This window comes from Choloepus didactylus, chromosome 7 (genome assembly GCF_015220235.1).
Source record: "Choloepus didactylus isolate mChoDid1 chromosome 7, mChoDid1.pri, whole genome shotgun sequence".
Lineage (NCBI taxonomy): Eukaryota > Metazoa > Chordata > Mammalia > Pilosa > Megalonychidae > Choloepus > Choloepus didactylus.
In genome coordinates this window covers 108,477,815-108,501,815 of record NC_051313.1, presented here as the reverse complement: position 1 = coordinate 108,501,815, position 24,001 = coordinate 108,477,815, and the positions used below count along the sequence as shown (strand labels likewise).

At 48.0% G+C, this 24,001-nt stretch overlaps 3 protein-coding genes across 6 annotated transcripts in view; 2 read left to right on the top strand and 1 right to left on the bottom strand.

Moving 5' to 3' along the window:
- CUL9 (cullin 9) overlaps positions 1-4,760 on the top strand; it is a 37,140-nt gene extending 32,380 nt beyond the window's left edge. For 3 of the 4 annotated variants that reach the window (XM_037842653.1, XM_037842651.1, XM_037842652.1), the window contains exons 31-40: positions 617-757; positions 925-1,089; positions 1,270-1,433; positions 1,809-1,902; positions 2,446-2,520; positions 2,673-2,783; positions 2,919-3,036; positions 3,430-3,563; positions 4,247-4,323; positions 4,401-4,760. In XM_037842653.1, coding sequence (XP_037698581.1) covers positions 617-757; positions 925-1,089; positions 1,270-1,433; positions 1,809-1,902; positions 2,446-2,520; positions 2,673-2,783; positions 2,919-3,036; positions 3,430-3,563; positions 4,247-4,323; positions 4,401-4,605 — 1,284 coding nt within the window. In that variant the 3' untranslated portion in view covers positions 4,606-4,760. Of the gene's footprint in view, positions 1-616; positions 758-924; positions 1,090-1,269; positions 1,434-1,808; positions 1,903-2,445; positions 2,521-2,672; positions 2,784-2,918; positions 3,037-3,429; positions 3,564-4,246; positions 4,324-4,400 lie in introns of those variants that run through there. The other variant, XR_005217819.1, reaches the window with a different exon arrangement.
- Positions 4,761-5,167: 407 nt separating this feature from the next.
- DNPH1 (2'-deoxynucleoside 5'-phosphate N-hydrolase 1) lies at positions 5,168-8,206 on the bottom strand. Its single transcript, XM_037842654.1, has 4 exons — positions 7,968-8,206; positions 5,851-5,919; positions 5,554-5,664; positions 5,168-5,413 (listed from the first exon to the last, which is right to left on the bottom strand). Exons 1-4 carry the CDS (start codon positions 8,167-8,169, stop codon positions 5,265-5,267), a joined length of 531 nt encoding a protein of 176 aa, XP_037698582.1. The 5' UTR covers positions 8,170-8,206; the 3' UTR covers positions 5,168-5,264.
- A 12,327-nt stretch (positions 8,207-20,533) lies between these two features.
- TTBK1 (tau tubulin kinase 1) overlaps positions 20,534-24,001 on the top strand; it is a 42,230-nt gene continuing 38,762 nt past the window's right edge. Inside the window, exons 1-2 of the mRNA XM_037844316.1 lie at positions 20,534-20,610; positions 23,619-23,780. Coding sequence (XP_037700244.1) covers positions 23,673-23,780 — 108 coding nt within the window. The 5' untranslated portion in view covers positions 20,534-20,610; positions 23,619-23,672. The remainder of the gene's footprint in view (positions 20,611-23,618; positions 23,781-24,001) is intronic.

Sequence of the window (24,001 nt, the reverse complement as noted above, 5' to 3'; positions counted from 1 at the left end):
TTCAGGAGGCAAGACGGTTCTAACACCGGTGACAGGGAGTGTGGTGGTGCCATTGCTGCGCACTTGGGGAATGCGGCAGGCATGGTGTCCTAGGTGTCTTACACTTGAGCCTGGGGAGGTGGGGACAACAAGACAGAGTCACTGGGGATAAGCCCACAGAGCTAGGATGAGAGACCACAGCTGTGTGTGCAGTGTCAGGGGCTAGCCACCCCATGGGGAAAAGGCGACCCACTGCCCAGGGCTCCTTTCTCTCTACTTTCTTGCTCTTTCTGAATCTTTCTAAGAATTTGAATCCTTCTCCTTTTCCTTGATTCTTTTTTACTGATTCCCTCCATGTCCATCTCCACAGTAATGATAATTAGGCAAATACCCTGGCCCACACATCTTCAAAGACAGCTCTACTTTGGGCCCATCCCAGGAAACTCACAGAAGCCAGAAAGATTAGGGTTGATTTTGATGTTAATCTGGAATCAGGCTTGTCTCTGGGCTGTAAGATCACTGCAGGGGGTACCGGAGGGGAGGAGGTGGGTTGCTGGGTTAGACCAGGGTACCTTCCTCCCGTGGGACTCCTGTGCTGCTCCTGCGCTGTCTGAGCAGCCCCCCTTCTCCCTCCCAGTCTTGCTGGAATGAGTATCTGACAACTCGAATTGAGCAGAACCTTGTGCTGAACTGCACTTGCCCCATTGCCGACTGCCCTGCCCAGCCCACTGGAGCCTTCATCCGTGCCATCGTCTCCTCTCCAGAGGTCATTTCCAAGGTATCCACTCTCCTCTGAGAGGGACTGCAGTGCAGAGTCACAGGGGCAGGCCTGGGGACTAGGCTGACATGCAGGGTGCTGGGGGACCTGGGGGGCTTGTGGGGGGGGGGGGTCGTGGCATTGCAGAGCATCAGGCCCTCATTTTGTGTGCTCCCATGGCCCCACAGTATGAGAAGGCCCTCCTGCGTGGCTATGTGGAGAGCTGTTCCAACTTGACCTGGTGCACCAATCCCCAAGGCTGCGATCGCATCCTGTGCCTCCAGGGCCTGGGCTGTGGGACTGCCTGTGCCAAGTGCGGCTGGGCCTCCTGTTTCAACTGCAGCTTCCCTGAGGTGGGCACCCCAGGCCGTGAGCTAGGGCTGACACTCCTCCCCTCCTTGGCACCTCCCACCCCGCCACACACAAGACTATGATTTGTCCTTCCTCATCTTCTACCACCCAACTGAGCTCTGCTCCTCCTCCTCCATTCCTCCAAAGATGACCTGTGTCCTCACCTCCCCCTCCTGCTCCAGGCGCACTACCCTGCCAGCTGTGGCCACATGTCGCAGTGGGTTGACGATGGCGGCTACTACGAAGGCATGAGTGTGGAGGCCCAGAGCAAGCACCTGGCCAAGCTCATTTCCAAGCGTTGTCCCAGCTGTCAGGCTCCCATCGAGAAGAACGAGGGGTGTCTGCAGTAAGAAAGGGGGTACTGTGGGCAGTGGGGAGTCAGAGGGCAAGGGAGAGGTCTCCTGCGAGGGTGGGAGGCCTGGCAATGAGGAACAGGCAGTGGGACTTCTCATAAAGCTCAGCAAACAAGGGCAGTCACTCGATCTCCCCTCACTTGGTACCCTCCAGAGTGATCTCCTGGATCTTGATAGTACTTGTCCATTTTTAAGCCTGCACTGTATGGAGAAATTCAGAAGCAAGGCACACTCAGTAGGGATTAAGGAGACTATAAGGCACAGGGAAGGGACAGGGGCATCATCACTGATATGCCCAGGGTCCTTGACATTCCTGGGGCAGCTCTGGCCAGAGGCAGGAGCCCTCTGCCAGCAAGCTTCCTCCATAGCATGACCTGTGCCAAATGCAACCATGGTTTCTGCTGGCGCTGCCTCAAGTCCTGGAAGCCAAGTCACAAAGACTTTTACAACTGCTCTGCCATGGTAAGGGGATGGGCATCGGGCATTGGGCAGAGGACCAGGGGTAGTCAGAGTGGGTGCTGCTGCCCAGGTCCTGGGGAAAGAGGGTTTTATGTCCAGACACAGGCTAACAGCTGTTGGGACAGAGGCTTAGCGGAAAGAGGGCCAATGCCAGCTGGGGCCACAGGCACTGGGAGTTCTGTACATGTTGGTCTGTTCACAAGGCCTAGTCTGTTCACGGCTCCAGAATAGGGCTGCTCACATGAGGTGGCAAACAGAAAGGGTGGGGAGGGCTGGGCATTCACAGGGGGACACCAGGGCAGAGCAAGGAGGAACAGGACTGTGGGGTCAGATCTTGGCTTCTCCACTTAGTGTGGGGCTTGAAGCAAGTCCATGTATGTCTCAAAGTCTCAATGTCCTCATCTGTAAAAGGGGATAATAATATTAACTGACACAGTTATGAGGACTAAGCGAAAAAATCTTAGAGAGGCCTCCATAAATGGTAGCTATTAACCCCATCCCATCCAAGCAAAGCACCCACTAACCATCCCCACCTGTCTTTCCCAGGTAAGCAAAGCAGCTCGCCAGGAGAAGCGGTTTCAGGACTATAACGAGAGGTGTACTTTCCACCACCAGGCCCGGGTGAGCAGGGAGGAGACAACTGGGTCGGTGAGAAGGTCACAGGCCTCTGGGGGAGGCCGAGGGCTGAATGGGTTAGTGGGCTATCCTGACCGGAAGGGCAGGACGGGGCTGGAGCCGTGCCTGCTGCTGCTGAAACACCTTCCTCTGGACAGGAATTTGCTGTAAACTTGCGGAACCGTGTATCTGCTATCCACGAGGTGCCCCCGCCAAAATCCTTCACCTTCCTCAGTGACGCCTGCCAGGGTCTCGAGCAGGCACGAAAGGTTGTGATGGATGGGGAGGGGGTCAGGTGGATTTGGCTGCTTTCAAGTACCCTGTCTGGGTAGAGGGATGAAAAAGCCGTTGGGGCGAGAGGTGCCAAGGCTCAGGCAGAGCTGGGGCTGACTTGCACCCCCTAGGTGCTGGCCTATTCCTGCGTGTACAGCTTCTACAGTCAGGACACTGAGTACATGGACGTGGTAGAGCAGCAGACCGAGAACTTGGAGCTGCACACCAACGCCCTGCAGATCCTGCTTGGTGAGCCCTTTCTCCTGCCCTGCTCTGAGGAGCCCATCCCCAACCAAACCAACGGGCAGGTAAAACAGCCCCCCCCCCTCTAGGACCACCACCTTCATTCTGCCTTCTTTCTCTGCTTAATTCTTCACAGCCCTGCCGCCACTAGGCTTTTCTAAGTTAAGGTTTAAAGTACAAATAAAGTACATGCTGTAAGTGCCTGCGAGCGCAGCTCTTCACCCGCCATTTTATTTAGTTGTAGTCTATCCCCCACTAGAACACAAGCTCCATGAGAATGAGTGTCTAGAGCAGGGCCTGGCACTTGATAGGTGTTCAATAGGTGTTTGGTGAAGGAAGGAATGGCTGAGAATGAAAGAAGGGGAGAGAGCCCCCGTGACCTGTCCCCCACCCTCGCAGAGGAGACCCTCCTACGGTGCCAGGACCTGGCCACCTCCTTGCGCCTCCTGCGGGCTGACTGCCTCAACACGGGCCTGGAGCTGCTCCGGCGGATCCAGGAAAGGCTGCTTGCCATCCTGCAGCACTCCACCCAGGTATCCTACCCCACCTTGTACCTTCTTCCCCTTCACTTAGCAGGTTTGAGGTTCCTCCTATGCCCAGCACAGCCCCTGCTCTGGGGAGAGTCCAGAAGGAAAGGCAGCAAGGGTGGGTGCATGTTAGGAGACCTGGGTGCACGTCCCAGGCTGTTGGATGATGTTGGAGCCTGACACTTAACCTCCCTGGGTCTCCTCCAAAATAAAGGGTTAGTTTTCCCAGATCAGGGTTATTTGGCCAGGTGCTCAACAGAATCACTTGGGGAACTTTTTCAGCTGTGTAGATTCAGAGTCCCAGGGGTGGGGGCCAGGGGTCTGGGATCCACTGGAGTAAGGGATCTCTGAGCTCCTTTCCAGTTCTGGTACCTGATGATGAGTCTAAACTATGAATCCTGCCCTCAGGGAGCTTACTGACGGCTCAGAAAAGATATAGATACACATTGTAAGCTCCATAAGCACAAGGCTGTGCCTCCCGTTGTATTCCTGGAGACCACTGAGTTACATTACACCAAAGGCAGTAGTATAAGTGCTGCGGGAGGGGAGGGGAGAGAGAGGCGGTGGGAGCCTTCCTCCCAGGGGCTTGGCACCTGATGGGCCCTCAGAAAACACTGGTTGAAGGAATGCTAGGCACAAAGGCCCAGCATCCTCCACTCCCCTACCCCAAATCTCCGTCTCCTTGCCAGGACTTCCGGGTTGGCCTCCAGAGTCCAGCAGGCCTAGAGGCCCGGGAGGCCAAGGGACCCAACATGCCCGGCCATCAGTGAGTAGGAGTAGAGTGGTGGGGGCAGTGGGCAAGGTCAGGCTTCTCCTGGGGCTGAGTGCAGTGGCTCTCCCTAGGCCCCAAAGCTGCTCAGGCCTGGAGGTGGATGAGGACGAGGAGGAGGAGGAAGAGGATGAGGACGATGTGCCCCAGTGGCATCAGAACGAGTTCGACGAGGAGCTGGACAATGACAGCTTCTCCTATGATGAGGAATCTGAGAACCTGGACCAAGAGACTTTCTTCTTTGGCGATGAGGAGGAGGATGATGAGGTCTATGACTGAGGGGCAGGACGCAGGGAACACCTGGCGCCACCCCAGAGTCCTGGGGCCGAGTGGGCAGGGAGGGGCCCTGCTCCTTCCCACTGTTGTTCAGGGGAGGTGACCCAGTGTCGCAGCACCTTCTGCTTACTGAATAAACTTTTTCTCTTTTCACATAACGCCCTGGAAGTGGGCCAGGCAGTTCACGAAAGGCAGGCTTCAAACCCCACTTCTCCCTCCTTCCCCAGGCCCCCTCATTTTTTACCATTTTCTACGTTCTCAGAGAAAAGCCCAAAGCAGACCCGTTTTACCTAAATTGTTAAAGGTAAATCAAGGTTCTTAGACAACCAGGCCAGGTACAGATGGCCCACCTGTCCCACAGAACCAGCCCAGTTTCAGAGGAGACAGCAGCAGCCACCCTCGATCACCCACTTTCCTCAGAACTCTTAAATGCTCCTGGTGGGTGCATGAGGATATTCAGAGGATCTCATCTTGGGGGCCTACAGGCTTTCAAAAGGTCTTTCTAGACCTTAAAAAGAAGGGGGCTGGGGAGGGGAACTACCTCTTCTCCCAAACACATACACAGTTAGAATTTTAAACATATCTTTTAATTTGGGGCCAAAGGGCAGAAGGGTTACTAGAGAAGTATCTGGGATCAGAAAATCTAATAGAACATGATTAAGTCAAGCGGTTGGGTCAGGGGAAGCAGTCTCAGGCTTGGGAAGTTCAGACTCAAAGTATCGATCCAGCATGGCCTCCACCTCTTCCTCTTCATAGTCCCACACCTGGAACTGTGAGCCATCTGCTGCTCCCCGGATCATGGCGGAAAGCACTGGGGAGAGTGGAGGAAGGTGAGGGTGTCTCCCTCATACATTTCCCAACTCCACTCCCTCCCCCTGTCCCTTGATGGGGGTTGGGTCCACAGAAGGCTGTGGAGGGAAAGGTTGACCATCTAGGGCTTGGAGTGCTCACCTCGGCCAGACTGTGGGCGGAAAAGGCACAGGATCGGCTTATTGAGGGCCACGGCCCGGCCCAGCTCATAGCCTACACCCAAGGATGGCTGCGTCACTTCTGCCACGACCACTGGGAAGAAAGATGAGGCTGAGAAAAAGGTTCAGTGTCTATGGCACTTGGGGTTTGTAAGGAAAAGATGACATGGTCTGGTTGTGGTGAGGAGGGAGCTCTAAGGAGTCCTTTCCTGGTGTGGAGGCCAGAGATGTCCAGCATCCCACAGGAGGCTGTGGGTGGGAAGGAAGACCACTCACTCACCATCTGCCTGCTGCAGCCACGCCAGGTCCCGCTCGTGGATGAGCCTGTCACCCCCACCAGCCTCCTCCCCTGTGGGTGAGGGAAAGTTGGTGAAGGATGCACTCCCACCCAGGTTCTCAGTACTCAGTAATTCTCCCCTACCCTCACCACTCCCACATCCATCCTCCCCAGATGCTAGATGACTTCCAAGGGCCCTTCCAAAACTAAGATTCTGTGAAAAGGAGTGAGGAGATGGACTATCCACAAGAGAAAGCCAATCCTGCATAAAGTGGCATGTGTGATCAGGGCCAGATGAGCGATACAGGTGAGATTAAGGGAAGGACTATGTCACTGTGAGTCCCAGTGATCAGGGAAAAGTGCAATGGCACTTGGCCTTGTGGTGGAGAGAAGGACTTAGCAGACCAGGATGGTAGAGTCTAACATGGTCCTTCTCAAGCTTTGGTGGGCAGGGAATCACTTGAAAAGTTTGGTAAGGAGCCTGGGCCTCTACTTCTAAGCTCTCCAGGTGATTCTGATCTATACAAAGCCAGAGAACCACAGCCCTAATGCAAGGCAGGCCAGTAGGAAGAGGTGGGCACAAAGACTGGAGAAGCAAACTGGGGTCAAAGGGTTCCAGCCTGATTAAACATTATCCTCCAGGACAGTGAGAATGACAGCCACCCTCATCAGAGCAGAATCACTGGAGAGCTTGTTTAAGGCTTTATCCTAGACTGCTGTATCAGAATTCCTGGGCCTGGGAAATCTGCAGTATAAATAAGCTCCCCCAGTGACACCTAACACCCTGAAATTCAAGAACCAACAGGCAGGGATAGATATACCATGAACCCAATGAACCTTAAGCTTCAGAGTCCCTCACTTGCCAAGGCCCTTTCCAAACCCCTAGCAATATTGTCTTATTAAAGACATCTCCCAAAATTGCATAAGACCCCACAAAACATGGATCTGCCCCTGGCTAGGGCAATGGAGAAACACTTAAGGTTTTCTCAGCAGAAATACAAGAGTAATAGGTACAATTTTTGAACTGAAAGGGTCGGAGAGATTTCAGACCAGTGGATCAAAGCCATACTTTAGGAAGACCCAGCAGCCAGGAGCAAACTACACAGGATATGAGAGAGAGACTGGGGGTGACTGGGAGAACTGGGGTCTCTCAGGGTCTACGTGAAGGCTGATGCCTTGACAGGAAAGGGGGGAAGCAGGAGGATAAGCTTTGTTTCAGGTGGGGTGAAGATGCTGAACTCTGATTTTGCACTTTTAAGATGATGGTAGTCCCCCCACCTCATGCTGTCCCACAGGCCCCTAGATTGTGAGAAAGGTGAAGAACTAGCAAGAGCTGGTCATTATCTATGGGGAGCTGAGAACCAGGACATACTAGGATTAACAGGTAGGGGAGACTACGAAGGAGAAGGGTTGAGGGGCCAGAGAGACAGGGTCTGTCCTGTCACAGAAGCCAGGGAAGGAGAGGTTGACAGGGGCTAACCAGGCAGAGGGGAACCAAGGTATAGCCTGTGAAGATGCAGTGAGCTTATTATACCCAGTTCAGTATCTCCCATCAGACAGCTCTGATAATTTTTTGTGACCTCCGATTTTCAAAGCACCTAAACAAACTATGTAAAGACCACATAAGTAAGGCCAACTTGCATAGGGCCAGCGAGGTGAAGTCGCAAGACAATGCCAGGGAAACGACAAATGTCAAGGCTAAGGACGGTGAACGGGCAAGGAAGAGGCCAGCGGGTAGCGGGGAACTGAGCAAAGCTGCCCGATGCACCCTCATTCTGCTCCTCCCTACCAATGCTCGTGCAAGAAGCTGAGGAATGTTCTCCAAGAAGGAACCAAAGGTCAAGATAATAACTGAAGGATGACACTGGGCTCACAGCCACAAGTGTATTCGGACATAGGCGGCCCTAAGTCCGATGGCCGGGTTGCCTTCTTGGGCAGGGGCGCTAGAGGGAGCACTCAGGGCAGGAGGGCGGGCTCCAGGCGTCGGGGACGCGCCGCGGGGTCATGGCAGATTACCGCCTACCGAGACCGCAAGTTTCCGTGGTGCAGAGTCGGACCGCTTCTCCCGCCAGCCGGTCCCCACCCGTCCTCGCCGCACCCCGCGCCCCAGGCGGCCTCACCGCGCGCGCCCAGCTCGGCAGCCGCCACGTGCTCAGTGAGCACAGTCCCGAAGCGCCGCAGCCGCGACACGATCCGACCGTACAGCGCCCGGTCCTCGCGTCCGCCGCGGATGCTCCCGCAGAAGTACAGGGCCCTGCGGCCCGGCTTGCCCGGCTCCCCTGGCTCCCCTCGCTTGCGCGATTGGGACACCGCTTCCGCCATCCCCACCGCCGCTGCCGCCCGTCCTGCCGCGCCAGGGGGCGCTAGCCCGCGACCACGTGACCCGCCGCCCCGCCCCGCTCAGCTCCGAGGCTGCCACACCTGTGAAATAAGGACCTCGTGTTGGGAGTAGCTCATTACCATCCAGAGGCTGACAACACCCTCACGCCTCTCCAGCCGGAGACCTCTTAGGACCCCATCAACCCCCGGACCTCCCATTCGGCTGCCTTATAGGCACCTTAACTTCGATTTGTGCGGGCGGAGTTCCGGGTCTTTGCCCCCCACCCGCTTCTGCTCCCCAGCACAGTCTTCCCCGCCTCAGGTAAAGGCAGTTCCCGTCCCCCCAGCTGCTCAGGCCCTAAAACTTGGAGTTATTCTTGACTTTTTTTTTCTCAAACCCTACATCCATTCCATCAGCAGCAACTCCTGTTGGTTCTCTGCCATCTATTTCCAGAATCCACTGCTGCCACCCTCATCCAAGCCTCTCCCCCCTCCCCACCTTTCTTAATATCCTCCTAACAGGCCCCCTACTCCCCTCGTCAGTCTGTCCTCCACTCAGCACCCGTTAGTTGGATCATGACCCTCTTCTGCTCCCAGTTCTCCAGTGGCTCCCACAGTCCCTGTTACTCTCACTAATTTTTCTCCAGCTACACTGGCTTCTTGGCTGTTCCTCAAACATGCCAGTCATGCACTTGCTTCAGAGCAGTGACCTTTGCTGTTCCCTTTGCTTGGAACTGTTTTCTCCCAGAGAGCTTCATGGCTCACTCCCTCCTCTCCCTCAGGACGTTGTTCATGTGTCACCTTCCCTGGCCACCCTATTTAATATGGCAGCCTCCATCCCCCTGTACTCCCCACTGCCCTTCCCTGCCTTGCTTTTTCTCCATCTCTCATACCATCTTTACTTTGCTGTATGTCTTTCTACACCCAGTAGAATGCAAGTTCCCAGGACAGCAGGGATTTTTGTGTTTTATTCACTGCTGTATCTCCAGCTTCTAGAACTGTGGCACATAAAACACATTTGTCAAATATTTGTTGACTGAATGATGGATTAAGTTAGATGATGCATTTGTCAGTACTTTGCAATCTGCTCAGCCCTGTAATAGGTGGAAATGAGCAGTATCTGCAGGGAGACAGGCAGACACACCATTGTTCACCAGTAATAACAATGATTTCCCCCTCATTTTATTAGGAAAACAACACAGATATATGACAAAAGATTCAATAGAACAAGAAGGTATACAGTGGAAAGTGAGTCCCGAGACCCCCAGAGAGAGAGCACCACCACTGTTTTTTCCTGTATTCTTCCTGAATAATAACTGTGGTAGTTTGGAGCTGTTATGTACCCCAGAAAAGGCCATGTTCTTTTAATCCATTCCTGTGGATGTAGACCTATTGTAGGTAGGATCTTTTGATTAGGCTATTTCAATTGAGATGTGACCCCCCTCATTCAAAGTGGGTCTTAATCCTTTCAATGGAGTCCTTTATAAGAGGATAAAACACATACAGAAGCTAAGAGATGAAATTAAAAGAAGTTTAGAGAAAATCCCTGGAGACACTAAGAAAGGGCCACAGAAAACAGAGAGGAAGCCGCTGAAGCCAGAAGCTGAAGCATGGAAACCTGGGAGAGAAAGACCAACAGACATCACCATGTGCCATCCCAGGTGACAAAGGTGTCCCAAATGCTGGTAGCCTGACTTCAGAGTCCAGGTATCGTCCTGTTGATGCCTTGAGTTGGACATTTTCACAGCCTAAGAACTATAAATCATAAGCTAATAAATCCCCATTGTAAAAGCCAATTCATTTCTGGTATATTGCATTCTGGCAGCTTTACCAAACTGAAATAATGACTATTAAAATACTAAAGCATGGAAGTATCCAGAAGACATGATAATAATAATAATAAGATATACAGAGAGAAAACAAAGAAATTTGGGAATATTTCTGTTCACTGATGGGCCCAACCACAAAGACTTGGACCTACCATAGGGCAAACATGTATACACAGCTGTGTGCTAGCACTCCCACAGCCACACACATGCATACAAGCACACACCTTTGGGAAGTAAGCCTCAGGAGCCACATGGAGGTTGACTTGAAGGGCAACCTTCTTAGTCCTCCTTACCCTTGCCCACATCTTCCCTCCAGTTCTCTCCATCAAAGAGGAATGCACACACACGCACACACACACGTGCACATACACAATCACATATAGAACATCTTGTTTCTGCCTCTGTGTCTTTAAAAAACAAACAAACAAGCCCTATCCCCTTAGGCTGTGGCAGGCATCCCCTTCCCACTTCAGGCTGAAGGAGAGAGAGTAGAAGGGATATTTTGTCTTTCCAGATGGAAAACCAAGGCCCTGAAATTGGTTCTATGCCACTCAGTTGGTTGAGAATACAGAAACAGCCATGACTTGCAGGTCTTCAGGCTCAAAGCAGAGTGGCCCGAGGCGGGGTGGGGTGGGGTGGGGTGGGGTGGGAGGGGGTGATGGGGGGATGAGGGCAGTGGACAGTCTAGAGAAACAGTATGATGGGGGAAAGGATTTCACCTGGTCAGGAGGCCAGGATCAAGTCCCGATTCAGTTACTAACCAGCTCTGTGACCTTGGTCAGATCCCTTAAACCCTCTGAGTCTCAGTTTCCTCATCTGTAAAATTGATAAGAAAAGTCATCCTACTTGACTTACTCACCTGGTTTGAATACGATGCAAATAAGATTTAAGTATGTGAAAACAAAGCAAAACACAAAGTGCTATAAAAATCTAAGTCATTGCTCAATTCAACAAAAATGATTTTTCTTCTTATAGAAAATGTCAAATTTATACGCTAGTAGGAGAATAGCAAAAATAATTGTATGATTCCATTTAAATGAAATGTCCAGAAAAGATACATTTATAGAGACAGCAGATCTATTCTTGCCTAGGGCTGGGGCGGGGGGTGGGAACAGTAATTGATTGCAGAGGGCACAAGGGAACTTTTTGGGGTGATGGAAATGTTCTATAACTGGATCCTAGTTGATGGTTGAACAACTATATGTTTACTAAAAATTATTAAGTTACACACCTACAATTGGTACATTTTATTGCTATGTTAATTATACCTTAATAAAGCTGTTTTTCAAAAGCAAAAATAGAGAAAATAGTATAATAAGACCCCATGGACCTATCACCCAGGTTCACCAATTATCATCTGATGATCAGTCTTGGTTCATTTCACACACCCACTTTCCTCACTGTACTATTGTGATGCAAATTCAAGATCATATTATTTCATTTAAAAAATATTTCAATATGTATCTCTACAAATATGTACTCTTTTATTTTTAAATGTAACCAAAGTGCTATTACCAGCTAAAAAATGTAACCAGATTTCCTTAAAATATTCCATCAGCGTTTAAATTTCCAACTGTTTTATAAATGTTATAAATGTTTGTTTAAAATAAGTATCAAAATAAGGTCTCTATATTGTGATTGGTCAACATACATTTTAAGTCTCTTTAATCTATATGTTCTTCCTGCATCTCTCAATCCCTTTCCTGTGCAAAGAAATGGGCTCATTTGTCCTGCCGAGTTTTCTACAATCTGGATTTTACTGATTATATCTCTGTGGTGTCCTTTAACATGTTCCTTGGTCCCCTGTTTTTTCTATAAATTGGAGTTGAATCTAGAGGCCTGATCAGATTCAGATTGAATTTGGGTCAAGACTGCTTCACAGGTGCTGCTTGTACTTTTATCATGGGGTACACAGTGTCTGGATAGCTGTCTTTTTTGATCTTAGTAACCATAGATCATCATTCATTCATTCAGTAAGGGGATAAATCAATTAAAAAAAAAAAAACCTTTGATCATAAAATTAAACCCAGCTGCAAAAAACCACCTAAAACAAATGAACTGTTACAAAACGAATTCTCTTGTAACCATCACCATATTAAGAAAAATCTTCAGCCCAGATCACAGCCCCCTACCTCCCTCCAAAAATAACCACTGTCCTTACCTTTATAGTAAGGAAACAAAGAAGGGCATAAAGAAACTTCCTTATGTTTCTTTATGTTTTTTTTCAATTCAGTTTTATTGAGATATATTCACATACCATACAATCATTCAAAGTGTACAATCAGTTGTTCACAGTACCATCATATAGTTGTGCATTCATCACCCCAGTCTTTATGATTTTTTCACCCAAATGTGCATCCATAGACATTATGGTTTCATCTTACCACTTTTTATATGCTTTTCAAATGTCTTAATCTACAGGTTGGGGGACATACTTTTTAAGCATTTGTTTTGGGTGAGAGATGCAGTGTGAACTAAAGGAGAGTCTGAAACTTTAGACCCTCTTTGACTTGGAGAAGGGACAGCCTTAACTCAAGAATAGAAGAAATCCCATTTATGCCATGAAGCAATGTGCAAAGCATTGAGCAATTCAAAGAAGGCAGAAATCAAGCATCTGGAGGATCCCTTCCAGTTTATCCTCTCCCTCCTGCCATTTAACACACAGATCAAACCTCTGCTCTGGCCAAGGAGGAGTAACAGGGACCAGATTTATCCTTCCATGTTTAACAGCTAAAAAACTGAACAGAAAATATAAAACAATGGTTTTCAAATATTGGACATCAGGCAGCATCGGACAGTAATCCCTGAAGGATGAAAACAAAGGAGGTGAGCTTCAGGATTACCCCAGTGACTGCCTGCAGGGAATTTCCAGGCTGCTGTGCAAGGAGAGGAACCCAGGCTGAGCCTGGCAGTCTCCTTGATCTTAGGAGACAGAGGTAGGAGGCCAAGGAGCCCAAGGCCGCTAGAGTTTGCAGGATAGAATACAGGATAGACTAGAGAGCTCTAGAGAGCTTCAGAGCATTCCCTGTGAGTTGTCAGCTCAGGACTGATAAGCACATGTATGTGAGGAAACTATCCAAGTTTGAGAATGAACATCTAAAAAGAGTAGAGTGAACAATCTGGGGTTCACGTAAGGATGGAGCTCACACAAAGAATCTTTTCCCACAACCAAAGTGAAAAACCTCATAATTCATGGGGTATTGGGTAAGGTATGTTGAAGTGTTTTCCCGAAGTGGTGGGAAAAAATTAGCCCTCGACTAGAGGCTTCTCTGGTCCCACCTAATAAAGGTTCAAAAGTAATCCTTGAAGATGTAAAGGACTTGTAAGCAGAAAACTCCAAAACATTGCTAAAAGAAATCAAAGACCAAAATAAATAGAAGGATATTCCGTGTTCATGGCTTGGAAGACTAAATATCATTAAGATGTCGATTCTACCCATCAGCATTTAAATCTACCCAAATTGATTTACAGATTCAAAGCAATCCCAATCAAAACTCCAACAGCCTACTTTGCAGAAATGGAAAAGCCAATTATAAAATTAATTTGAAGGGTAAGGGGCCCTGAATAGCCAAAACATCTTGAAAAAGAAGAACAAAGTTGGAGGACTCACACTTCCTGACTTTAAAGCTACAGTGGTTAAGACAGCATGGTACTAGCATAAAGATAGATGTATTGACCAATGGAATCAAATTGAGAGTTCAGAAATAGACCCTCACCTCTATGGTCAGTTGATTTTTGACAAGGTGGCCAAGTCCATTCAACTGGGACAGAATAGTCTCTTCAAAAAATGGTGGTGGGAGAACTGGATATCCATATCCAAAAGAATGGAAGAGGACCCATATCACAGGTGCTGCTTGTGAGTTCAAAAAGAACTCAAAATGGATCAAAGATGTAAATATAAGACACAGGACCATAAAACTCCTAGAATAAAATTTGGGGAAGCATCTTCAAGATCTTGTGGTAGGCAATGGTTTCTTAGATTTTATACCAAAAGCACAAGCAATGAAAGAAAAAATACATAAATGGAAACTCCTCAAAATTTAAAACTTTTGTGCTTCAGAGGACTTTGTCAAGAAAATGAAAAGGCAGCCTACTCAATGGGAGAAAATATTTGGAAACCACATATCCAATAAAGCTTTAATATCCAGAGTATATAATGAAATCCTACAACTCAACAACAAAAAGACAAACAACCCAATTTTAAGACTTGACTAGACATTTTTCCAAAGAGGAATTACAAATTGCTAAAAAGCACATGAAAATATGGTCAATATCACCAGCTAATAGGGAATGCAAATCAAAACCAAAAGGAGATATCATTTCTCACCTACTAGAATGGCTACTATTTGAAAAAAACAACAACAGGATACTACAAGTGTTGGACAGGCTGTGGAAAATAGAAACACTCATTCATTGCTGGTGGGAATGTAAAATGGTGCAGCCACTGTGGAAGACAGTTTGGTGGTTCCTCAGAAAGTTAAGTATGGAATTGCCAAATGATCCAGCAACCTGCTACTAAGTATATGCCCAGAAGAATTGAAAGCAGTGATGCAAACATTCATTTGCACACTGAAGTTCATAGCAGCATTATCCATAATTGCCAAAAGAAGGACACAATCCAAGTGTCCATCAACTGATGAATGGATTAAAAAAATGTGATATATACATACAAGGGAATATTATTCAGCTGTAAGAAGGAATGAAGTCCTGATGCAAGAGACAACATGGATGAACCTTGAGGACATTTTGTTGAGTTAAATAAGCCACAGACACAAAAGGACAAATATTGTATTATCTTATTAATATGAACTAATTATAAGCAAACTCATAGAGTTAGAATCCAGACTATAGGTTAACAGGAGATGGAATAAGGGTAGAGAATGGAGAGCTGGTGCTTAATTTGTGCAGAATTTCTAATTAGGTTGATTGTAAATGTTTGAAAATGGATAGAGGTGATGGTAGCACATTATTGTGAGTGTAATTAACAGTACTGAATTATGCATGTGAACAGGGTTGAAAGCGGGAAGTTTAGATCATATGTGTCACTAGAAGGAAAGGTAGAGGATAAAACATGGGACTGTATAACACAATGAACCTGTTGTGGATGATGACTGTGGTTAATAGTGCAAATATAAGAATGTTTTTTCATGAACTAGAACAAATGTACATCACTATTACAGGGTGTTAATAATAGGGTGGTATATGGGAAAAAACACACCTAATGCAAAATATGGACTATAGCTAACAATAATATTTTAATATTCTTTTATCAGTTGTAATAAAGGTACCACACTAATGTTAAACATCAACAGTAAAGGGGTATAAGGGGTATGGGGATTTTCTTTTTGGAGTAATGAAAATGTTCCAAATTGATTACGGTGATAAAGGCACAACTGTGTGATTATACTAAGAGCCACTGACTGTACACTTTGGATGGATTGTATGGTGTGTGAATATAGCTCAATAAAACTGCTTTCAAAAAAGTAAGCCTTGAATAATTGACTGTTTCTAAGTAAATTAACTGCAACCTGGTAAAAAAACTCAAGAATATTTACAGAAATAAAAATATCTGGGATTCAGAAAGGTAAAATTCACAATTTTTGCCATTCAATAAAAAATTACTAGGTATGGAAGGAAGCAGAAAATGCAACCCATAATGATGAGAAAGAGCAATTGAAATTGATCCAGAAATGATTCAGATCATAAAGTTAGTAGACAAGTGCATTAAAACAGCTATTTTAACTCCACTCTTTGTAATTCCACTTTAGTTCAAGAAGCTAGAGGACCACCAGGATGGCTATTATTTAAAAAACAGAAAACAATGAGTGTTTTTGAGGATTTGAGAAATTGGAATACTTCTACATTATTAATGGGAATGTAAAATGGTGCAGCCACTGTGAAAAATAATTTGGCAGTTCCTCAAAAAGTTAAATATAGAATTATCATATGACCTGGAAACTCCACTTCTAGGTATATACCCAAAAAAATTGAAAAGAGGGACTCAGATACTTGTACATCAATGTTCTCATTAGCATTATTCACCATAGCCAAAAGGTAAAAACAACTCAAGTGTCCATCAACAGATGACTGGATAAGCAAAATGTGGTGTATACGTATGTTCTGGCTTGCTAATGCTGCCTTTTGCAAAATACCAGAAATGGATTGGCTTTTATAAAGAGGGTTTATTTGGTTACAAATTTACAGTTCTACAGCCATCAAAGTGTCCAAACTAAGGCATCAAAAAGACGATACCTTCATTGAAGAACAGCCAATGGCATCCGGAACACCTCTGTTAGCAGGGAAGGCACATGGCTGGCATCTGCTGGTCCCTAATTGTGTTTTAGCTCCTCTCTCAGCTCCTGTGCATCCTTGGCTTAGCATCCAACTGTTCTTCTGGCCACAACTCCAAGCATCTCTGAGCATCTCTGTCAGCTCCTAAGCATCTTTCCAAAAGTCTCTCTCAGCTGCTCTTGGGGTGTTTTGTCCTCTCTTAGCTTCTCCAGAGCAAACTCTGGGCTAGCATCACAAAGTGTCAACAAGCATCTGGGTCTGCTCCTTTTAAAGGACTCCAGTAAACTAATCGAGACCCACGCAGAATGGGTGAGGTCAAATCTCCACGGAAACATTCAATCAAGGGGTCACACCCTAATCAAAAAGATTAATAAGTCTGTCCCCACAAAACAGCATTAAAGAATATGGCTTTTTCTGGAGGACATAAAAATACAAACAGGCATAACATACAATGGAATATTATTCAGCTATAAAAAAGGAGTGAAGTTCTGATACATACTATAATACAGAGGAACCTTGAAAACATTATATGGTGAAATAAGCCAGATACAAAAGGACAAATATTATTTCATTCTACATATATGAAATATCTAGAATAAGCAAATTCATAGACAAAGAAAGTAAATTGGAGGTTACAAGGGGCTGGGGAACAGGAGAAGTCCTCATTGCTTAATGATTACAGAGTTTTTTTAGGGATGATAAAGTTTTGGTAATGGTTGGTGGGGATGGTAGCACAACATTGTGAATATGACTAATACCACTGTGCCGGTTTGGATGTATTATGGCCCCCAAAATGCCATTGTCTTTGATGCAAACTTGTGGAGGCAGACCTATTAGTGATGATTAGATTGGAATCCTTTGCTTGAGTGTTTCCATGGAGATATGACGCAATTAACAGTGGGCGAGACCTTTCACTGGATTATTTCTATGGAGTTGTTGCCCCACCCATTCAGGGAGGGTCTTTATTGGATCACTGGAATACTTTAAAAAGAGCCACACAGGCCCAGATGCAGTGCAGCTGACATTTTGGAGAGCAACTGAGAGTGACATTTTGAAGAGCTGCTGCAGCCTAGAGAGAAACATCCCGGGAGAAAGCCATTTTGAAACCAGAACTCCAGAGCAGATGCCAGCCACATGCCTTCCCAGTTAACGGGTTTTCCGGACACCATTGGCCATCCTCCAGTGAAGGTACCCGATTGTTGGTGCCTTACCTTGGATACTTTATGGCCTTAAGACTGCAACTGTGTAACCAAATAAACCCCCTTTTATAAAAGCCAATCCATTTCTGGTGTTTTGCATTCTGGCAGCATTAGCACATGCTGAATTGTGTGTTTAAGAAATGTTTAAATGGGAAATTTTATGTCATATATATGAAAAAATTCAGATTGATGGGTTTTCCCTGAACTTATGCCCTAAAACTTCTGTTAGAAGCTTAAAGGGTAAAGTGAACAAGAGGTAAAAGAGCCAGAGTTTTTTCAAAAACTTTCCAATAACAAGGTAATCAGGAGTTCCGGAGAATTGAACTTTCTGGTTAGCACTGGGACAGTCAGCAAGCTCTATTCAAATCATAAAAAAGAGATGATTTCAGTCCCTGCATTAGTCAACAGAAAAGAGCAACTGGTAGAGAATAAATTATTTCCCCTTTTTAAAAAAATAAGAAAAAGGAAGCTCAAGGAAAAATTGAACATAAGTAGAGGTATGGAAGATATTAAAATGATACAAATTGAACTTCTAGAGATGTAAACTGCAGTGGAGGCTACAATGGATGGAACTGACAAGAGATTAGACATGCAAAAGAAAAAATTAATAATTTAGAATACATAGCAATAGAAACTATCCAAAATGAAACACAATGAGAAAAAAAAGACTGGGAAAAAAAATTGAAAAAAGCACATCAATGAACTATGGGATAACTTCAAATGGCCAAATATATGGGGTAATTGGAGTCCTGAAGTAATTGGGGGAGGCAGAAAAAATAGAAGATAATGGCTGAAATTTTTCCAAACTTGATGGAAACTATAGAGATTTCATCAAAACTCTGAACTACAAGAATCTCAACAAAGAAACATGAATAAAACTACACCAAGGCACATCATAACTAAATAGCTTAAAACAAGTGATAAAGAGAAAAATCTTAAAAGTAACAGAAGTAACACACATTACATATAGAAGAACAAAGGTAAGAATGACTGCAGATTTCTCATCTGAAACTATGCAAGCTAGAAGGCAGCAGAATGAAATTTTTAAAGTACAGGGGAAAAAACCACAACAAAAAACCTATCAACCTAGAATTTTAACACAATACCCAGATTAGACTGTGTTTTTCCTCTGCTCAAAATTCTTCAGTGATTTCCTGTTTAAGGGTCAGCTTCCCCTGAGCCATACACTCTAAGACAGAGATTATCAAACAATAATTTCATGCTGTTTATTGAGAAGTACTCTCGGGATCAGCATCTGTGGAGGAGTGAAGAAAGCAGGATTGGGCAGAGGGGGAAGTGGAACATTGATGCAGTCTTAATAGAAGCCTCAGCTGACAGTATCAAGAGTTTTGAAAATAGGATGTCCCTTTAGAGCTGTCCCAATTGGGGTGAAGGGGCTGGGCCTTTATACTCACAGGTTGATCATTGATTGGATGGGTGGGGTGCTGCAGGAAGAGGGATCAGTCTTGGGTGGGGCAGATCCCTTGGCCAAAGGCAATTCCCAGAGAGGAAGTCAGCTGACAGCAGTCAGCCTTCTACATCTCAGGCAGCTGGGGGAAAGAGTACCTAGATTCTGAATGGGGATTTGGGCATCTCACTACAGCATCCTCTACACTCTCACCAACTAAATGGGCAAAATCCAATCTTCTTATCATAGAACACAAGATCCTTCATGATCTTGCACTTGCTCACCACAAGCCTCATTTCATGCAGTCTTCTCAGCCTGGAAGTCCCTTCCACTCTCTGCCCTGAACCCACTTGTCTGCTGGCAAACTCCTACTAATCGTTCAAATTACAGCTGAATGTATCTCCTCTGAGAAGCCTCCCTTGACTACCCCTGCAGACACAGTGATCCTTTCTCTTTACGGTAGCCCAGCACAGACTCTGAAGCCAGGGTTTAGATCTCAGCCCTGCCACTTGTTAGCTGTGTAATCTAATGCAAATTACTGAACCTCTGCATTTTAGCTTTCTCATCTATACAATGGGGATAACAATAGCCCTCTTACCTCAAAGGATTGTTATGAGGATTAAATGACTTAATATGTGTAAATTTAAGACAGTGTCTGGCAGGAGTAAGTAGCTGCTGCTATTATTATTGTTATTGTTATTATAATTGAAGGCATTCAGTATGCATTTGTTGAAGGTATGAAGGATGGAAGAAAGGAACAGGGAGATACAAAGTGCAGAGTATGTTCAGGGAATGTTGAGTAAGACAATCCTTCTGTTAGAAGGGGAGTAATATCCTCGACCAGCCCATGATGGGAAAAGTTTTTAATGTCACAGTAAAGGCTGTGTATCTTTTGTATGGTAAGCAGTAAGAAACGATGACAGAGTTTGTCAACAGATGGGGGAAAAAGTCAAAGAAAGAGAGGGATAGATTGAGCCATGAGGTAAGGCAAACGTGGTGAAGATATTGTTAAGCTGAGGAGTCGTGGGTACAAGTACAACTACGGGGTGGTGTTAGACGAGATGGGCGATGGGGACACGTGGGAGGTTGGGTCCAGGTGAGGGGAAATGGGTTCAGAGTAAAGTAATATGAACATATGGAGGATGGAGTGGGTAGTTAGGTGAGGCTGATGGGCCAGGTGAGGACTGTTAGGGACTGCTGGGAGTGAGAAACATAAAGGGTGATGAAGACAGGTGAGGTTTATGGGGACCGGTAAGAAGTGATGGGGCCCCACGTGGGGCTGGCAGGAACCCATGAGAAGAATCAGAGAGCTGCAGCTGGATCATCCGAGAGGGAGTCCCAGGGATGGAGAGGTTGCGAGAGGGGCAGGGTAGAATGTGATGTCAGAGGATGGACGGTGATGTAAGAGCTGGGGCGGTGGGGCGGTGATGTCAGGGCTGGTGCTGATGCTGGCGGCGCGGTGCATTGTGGGCAGCTCCCCGCTCTGCCGCTGCTGCCGCTGTAACCCGAGGAGGATCGGGGCCGGGTCGGGCCGGGCCGGGATGGTCCCGGTAGGGAGGCCGCCGCCGCTGCCGCCGCTGCCGCCGCCGCCGGAAGCAGCCGGCCGCCGAGCGCCGCACTGAGCCGCCCCCGCCCCGCCGCGGCCCCGGGGGATGCGCCGCCCCGAGCCGCTGCCTCCGCCGCCGCCGCAGCCTCAGCCGCAGCGGGCACAGAGCAGGTGAGGCGGGGCGGGGCCGGGGGATGGGACCAGGCGGGGCAGGGCCGGGCAGGCCGGGGCCGGGGGTCGGGGAAGGGGCTCCCTATGGGGGGCTCATCGGGCCTCCGGCCTGGCTCCCCTCCCAGCGCAGCCTTCTCCAGCTCCCCCTCCTTGCTGCTGCCTCCGCCCGAGCCGGGACGCTGGCCTACCCAGCCTGGCCGCATCCCGAGGCCTGGAGCCGCTCTCAGCCCCCAGCAGCCATACCTACCCCCTCCAGCCTGTCCTCTAGGGATTCCGTCCCCACCACTCGCCTCTGTCCCCTGTTCCTATGGCTTCATTCTGACTCTCCTGTCACCCCTGACAAGTCATTCCCAGCTGTCTCCATAACCTCTCTCCCTTGTCCTCAGTCCCACCATTCTGTTTCCCCCACTAGTCTCCTGACCTATGCCTTTACCCCTTCAACTGTCCCCAGAAACCCCTCTCATAGTCTTGCACTTCCTCACCTGTCATCGTTGTCACTCACCTATCTCCATCTTACCCACTCCCCTCTTTTCCTGTCAACCCTCATCCATTCTGTTCCCCTCTGTCCCCTCCCACTCCTATTTTCACCTGTTCCTATTACCCCTCACTGGTCCCCTTCATCTCTCCTTACCTGGACTCCCAGATTCCCATACACACCTGGCTCACACCTTGCTTAGTTACAAACATCTATATTCACAAACAGCCAGATGAGCTCTCAACCACTTAGTTACCCGTTTGTCTGTCTCTCTGTCACACACACACATCACTGGCCGCACGCTCTCATATATGCACTCTCTGACAGATATTCATAACAACCTCTGCAAGCCCTCTCTCTCACTACACACCCATGCCACCTAAAAGGGCCAAGGAGGCAGAAATGGAGCAGCCAAGTTCCTCATGTTTGTGACTTCCAACCCCAGTCTGAATTGAGTGTAGTCCTCTGAGGCAGGGAGTGGGAAGGACGGTGGACAGGGAGAGGCAGGCAGCCTTCTTATCCTCCCACCTCACTCTCTCTCTTTCCTACCTCACCTGTTCTTCTAGGTTTGCCCCTCTGTAAAATGGGAGCAGAACCCCAAATTTCCTCATTAATAACCTATAGAATCCACCATCACAGGGCTGCCAGAGGGCACCTGGTCTATCTCCTAAGGCCCCCCTCCCCACCAGTTCAGTTGCTACTTCAGTCTTGTCCTAAACCTGTCTCCTTCACCTTTATTTCAGAACCCCCACTCAATGCCTCCCTCTTGCTTCTTCCTGTCATTTCCCTTACTGCTCTCAGAATTCCTGATGTCCCATATCCCACTTTGGCAGAAAGAGGGAAGAGGCCTATTTGCTATCCCCACAGTCCCACTACTCTGAAGGGGTGTAGATTGCAAGAAACAACTTCAGCTGAGTCATTTGAAGACAGAAAAAGAGTGACAGTCTCCCTCTCATGAAGGCCCCTTCCCCACCCGATCCCCTCGACACACCATGACTTGTTGAAAGTTGTTTCCATGCCTTCACCATCCCACCCTACCCTCTGTCTCAGGATAGGAGCCCTGGGAAATTATCCCAACCCAAGAAAAGACAGGTTTATGGAGTCCCCATCCTATCCATCAATATCTTAGGCATTTTCCTCCCCTCCCAGCCCCCAGCCCCAGCCTAAGTAACTTCCCTTTTCCTCTTCCATCTGTGACTCTCCAGGGTCACTGCGAGGGCAGAACTGTGTGTATGTAAAAAGCATAAGGGGAAAGAGGAGAGGAAAAATCTTGTTCTGGGTTGGCAGAGATCTCAAAAAGCCAGCTCTTCTGACCCCTTGCCTACACTGTGAACACCACACACAGACACACACACCACACAGAAAAACACATCCAAGACACTCAGACATGCAGAAGGACACACAAAGACATATAGATTCATGCAAAGATACACACAGAGATACACGCACACATGCACACACTTGCATTTCCCTGGGTAATGTGTCTGGCTTTCTCAACCTCCCCAGTTAGGAAACTCTCCCTGATAACCAACTTTTATCCATCCCAATGTGGCGAGAGCTGTGTTCCTCCTTGTCTGTTCCTGAGCAGACACAGAAAGGAGTGGTGGGAGGCTCTCTGTCCCATGCCCAGACCTACTCCTCTCTGTCATTCTTCCAGCCTTCTGCGAGGCTGCTCCTGCTTTCCTGTTCTCCCCAACCCACTCCCCTCATTTCAGAATTCCCTCTCTGCCTCCGGAGTGGCCATGGTACTGGCATCCCCCTGAAATCCAGGTCTATCACCTATGTTCATCCCGTGGCTCACATCCCTGCTTCCCAACCCTGTAGTGGTGCCAGCAGGTTTGGCTCCCCACTGAGAGTGGTGTGTGCCTCTTGGCTGCTGCACCTTCCCCATATAGCACCATCCTCAAGGGGCTGCAGTGTACCATCTCATTTTCTTGATTATCAGATCTCCCATGGTTGAGTGGCAGGTCTCTGTCACTCTGGTGTGGGTCGTCTCTGTTCACCCGTTGGTCAGCCCGCCTTTCTCTAAGCCTCAGATGGACATTCTGTGGCACAGGGAAGGTGTGGGTGTCCCAGGCCTCAGTCAAGCCACCACAGGCCAGTCCTTCTCGGCCTGGGTCTCCTTTACATGAGTGTGGGTCCCAGTCCAGTATGGCCCCTTGGTGAACAAGTCCCCTTACATTAGTTAGCCTATGTCTCTTTGGTAAACACTTTCTCCATGGCCTGCTGACACATCATTTTCCTCTCCTTTTTTTCATCAACATGTGTGTCCTGTTGCTGGTTTTCTCATCTCCACTTGGTAGTTTATATCTCCCTTCCTGTGACTAGTATTTCTGTCTTCTCCCCTGACCCCCACCGGGCATTTCCACAATGCTTCCCCAGTAACCCTTGGAGCATCTGCCCAGCAGGCCCTGGAATGATGCCTGCCAGGAAAGTGGAGCTTTGTGCCAGGCCGAAATCCCCTCCTCCGTATCTGCAAGGTGGTCCTGGGCCCGCAGCCCGCCCCCACTCACTGCCGTCCCCGCTCCCCCAGGTAAATGGCCCCCCAAGGGCAGGCCCTGCGGACACCCCTCCCTCGGGCTGGCGGATGCAGTGCCTAGCGGTCGCTCTTAAAGACGAAACCAACATGAGTGGGGGAGGGGAGCAGGCCGACATCCTGCCGGCCAACTACGTGGTCAAGGACCGCTGGAAGGTGGTGAGTGAGTGACCCGGCGGGCCAGAGGAAGGGGCGAGGGGAGGAGGAGTGGAGGGGAGGAAAGACCTGGGGACGCGTTAAAACAGGTGCCCTCAGAGCCCCAACCCTGAAAGGCAGGTGCCCCTGAGCTCCTTTGCGCGCTGCATGCCGGTCGTTATTTTTGCTAACACGTGTGGATACTCGCTTTCTCCCAGGGCTCCCTCTCGAGCCCCGCCCTCTGC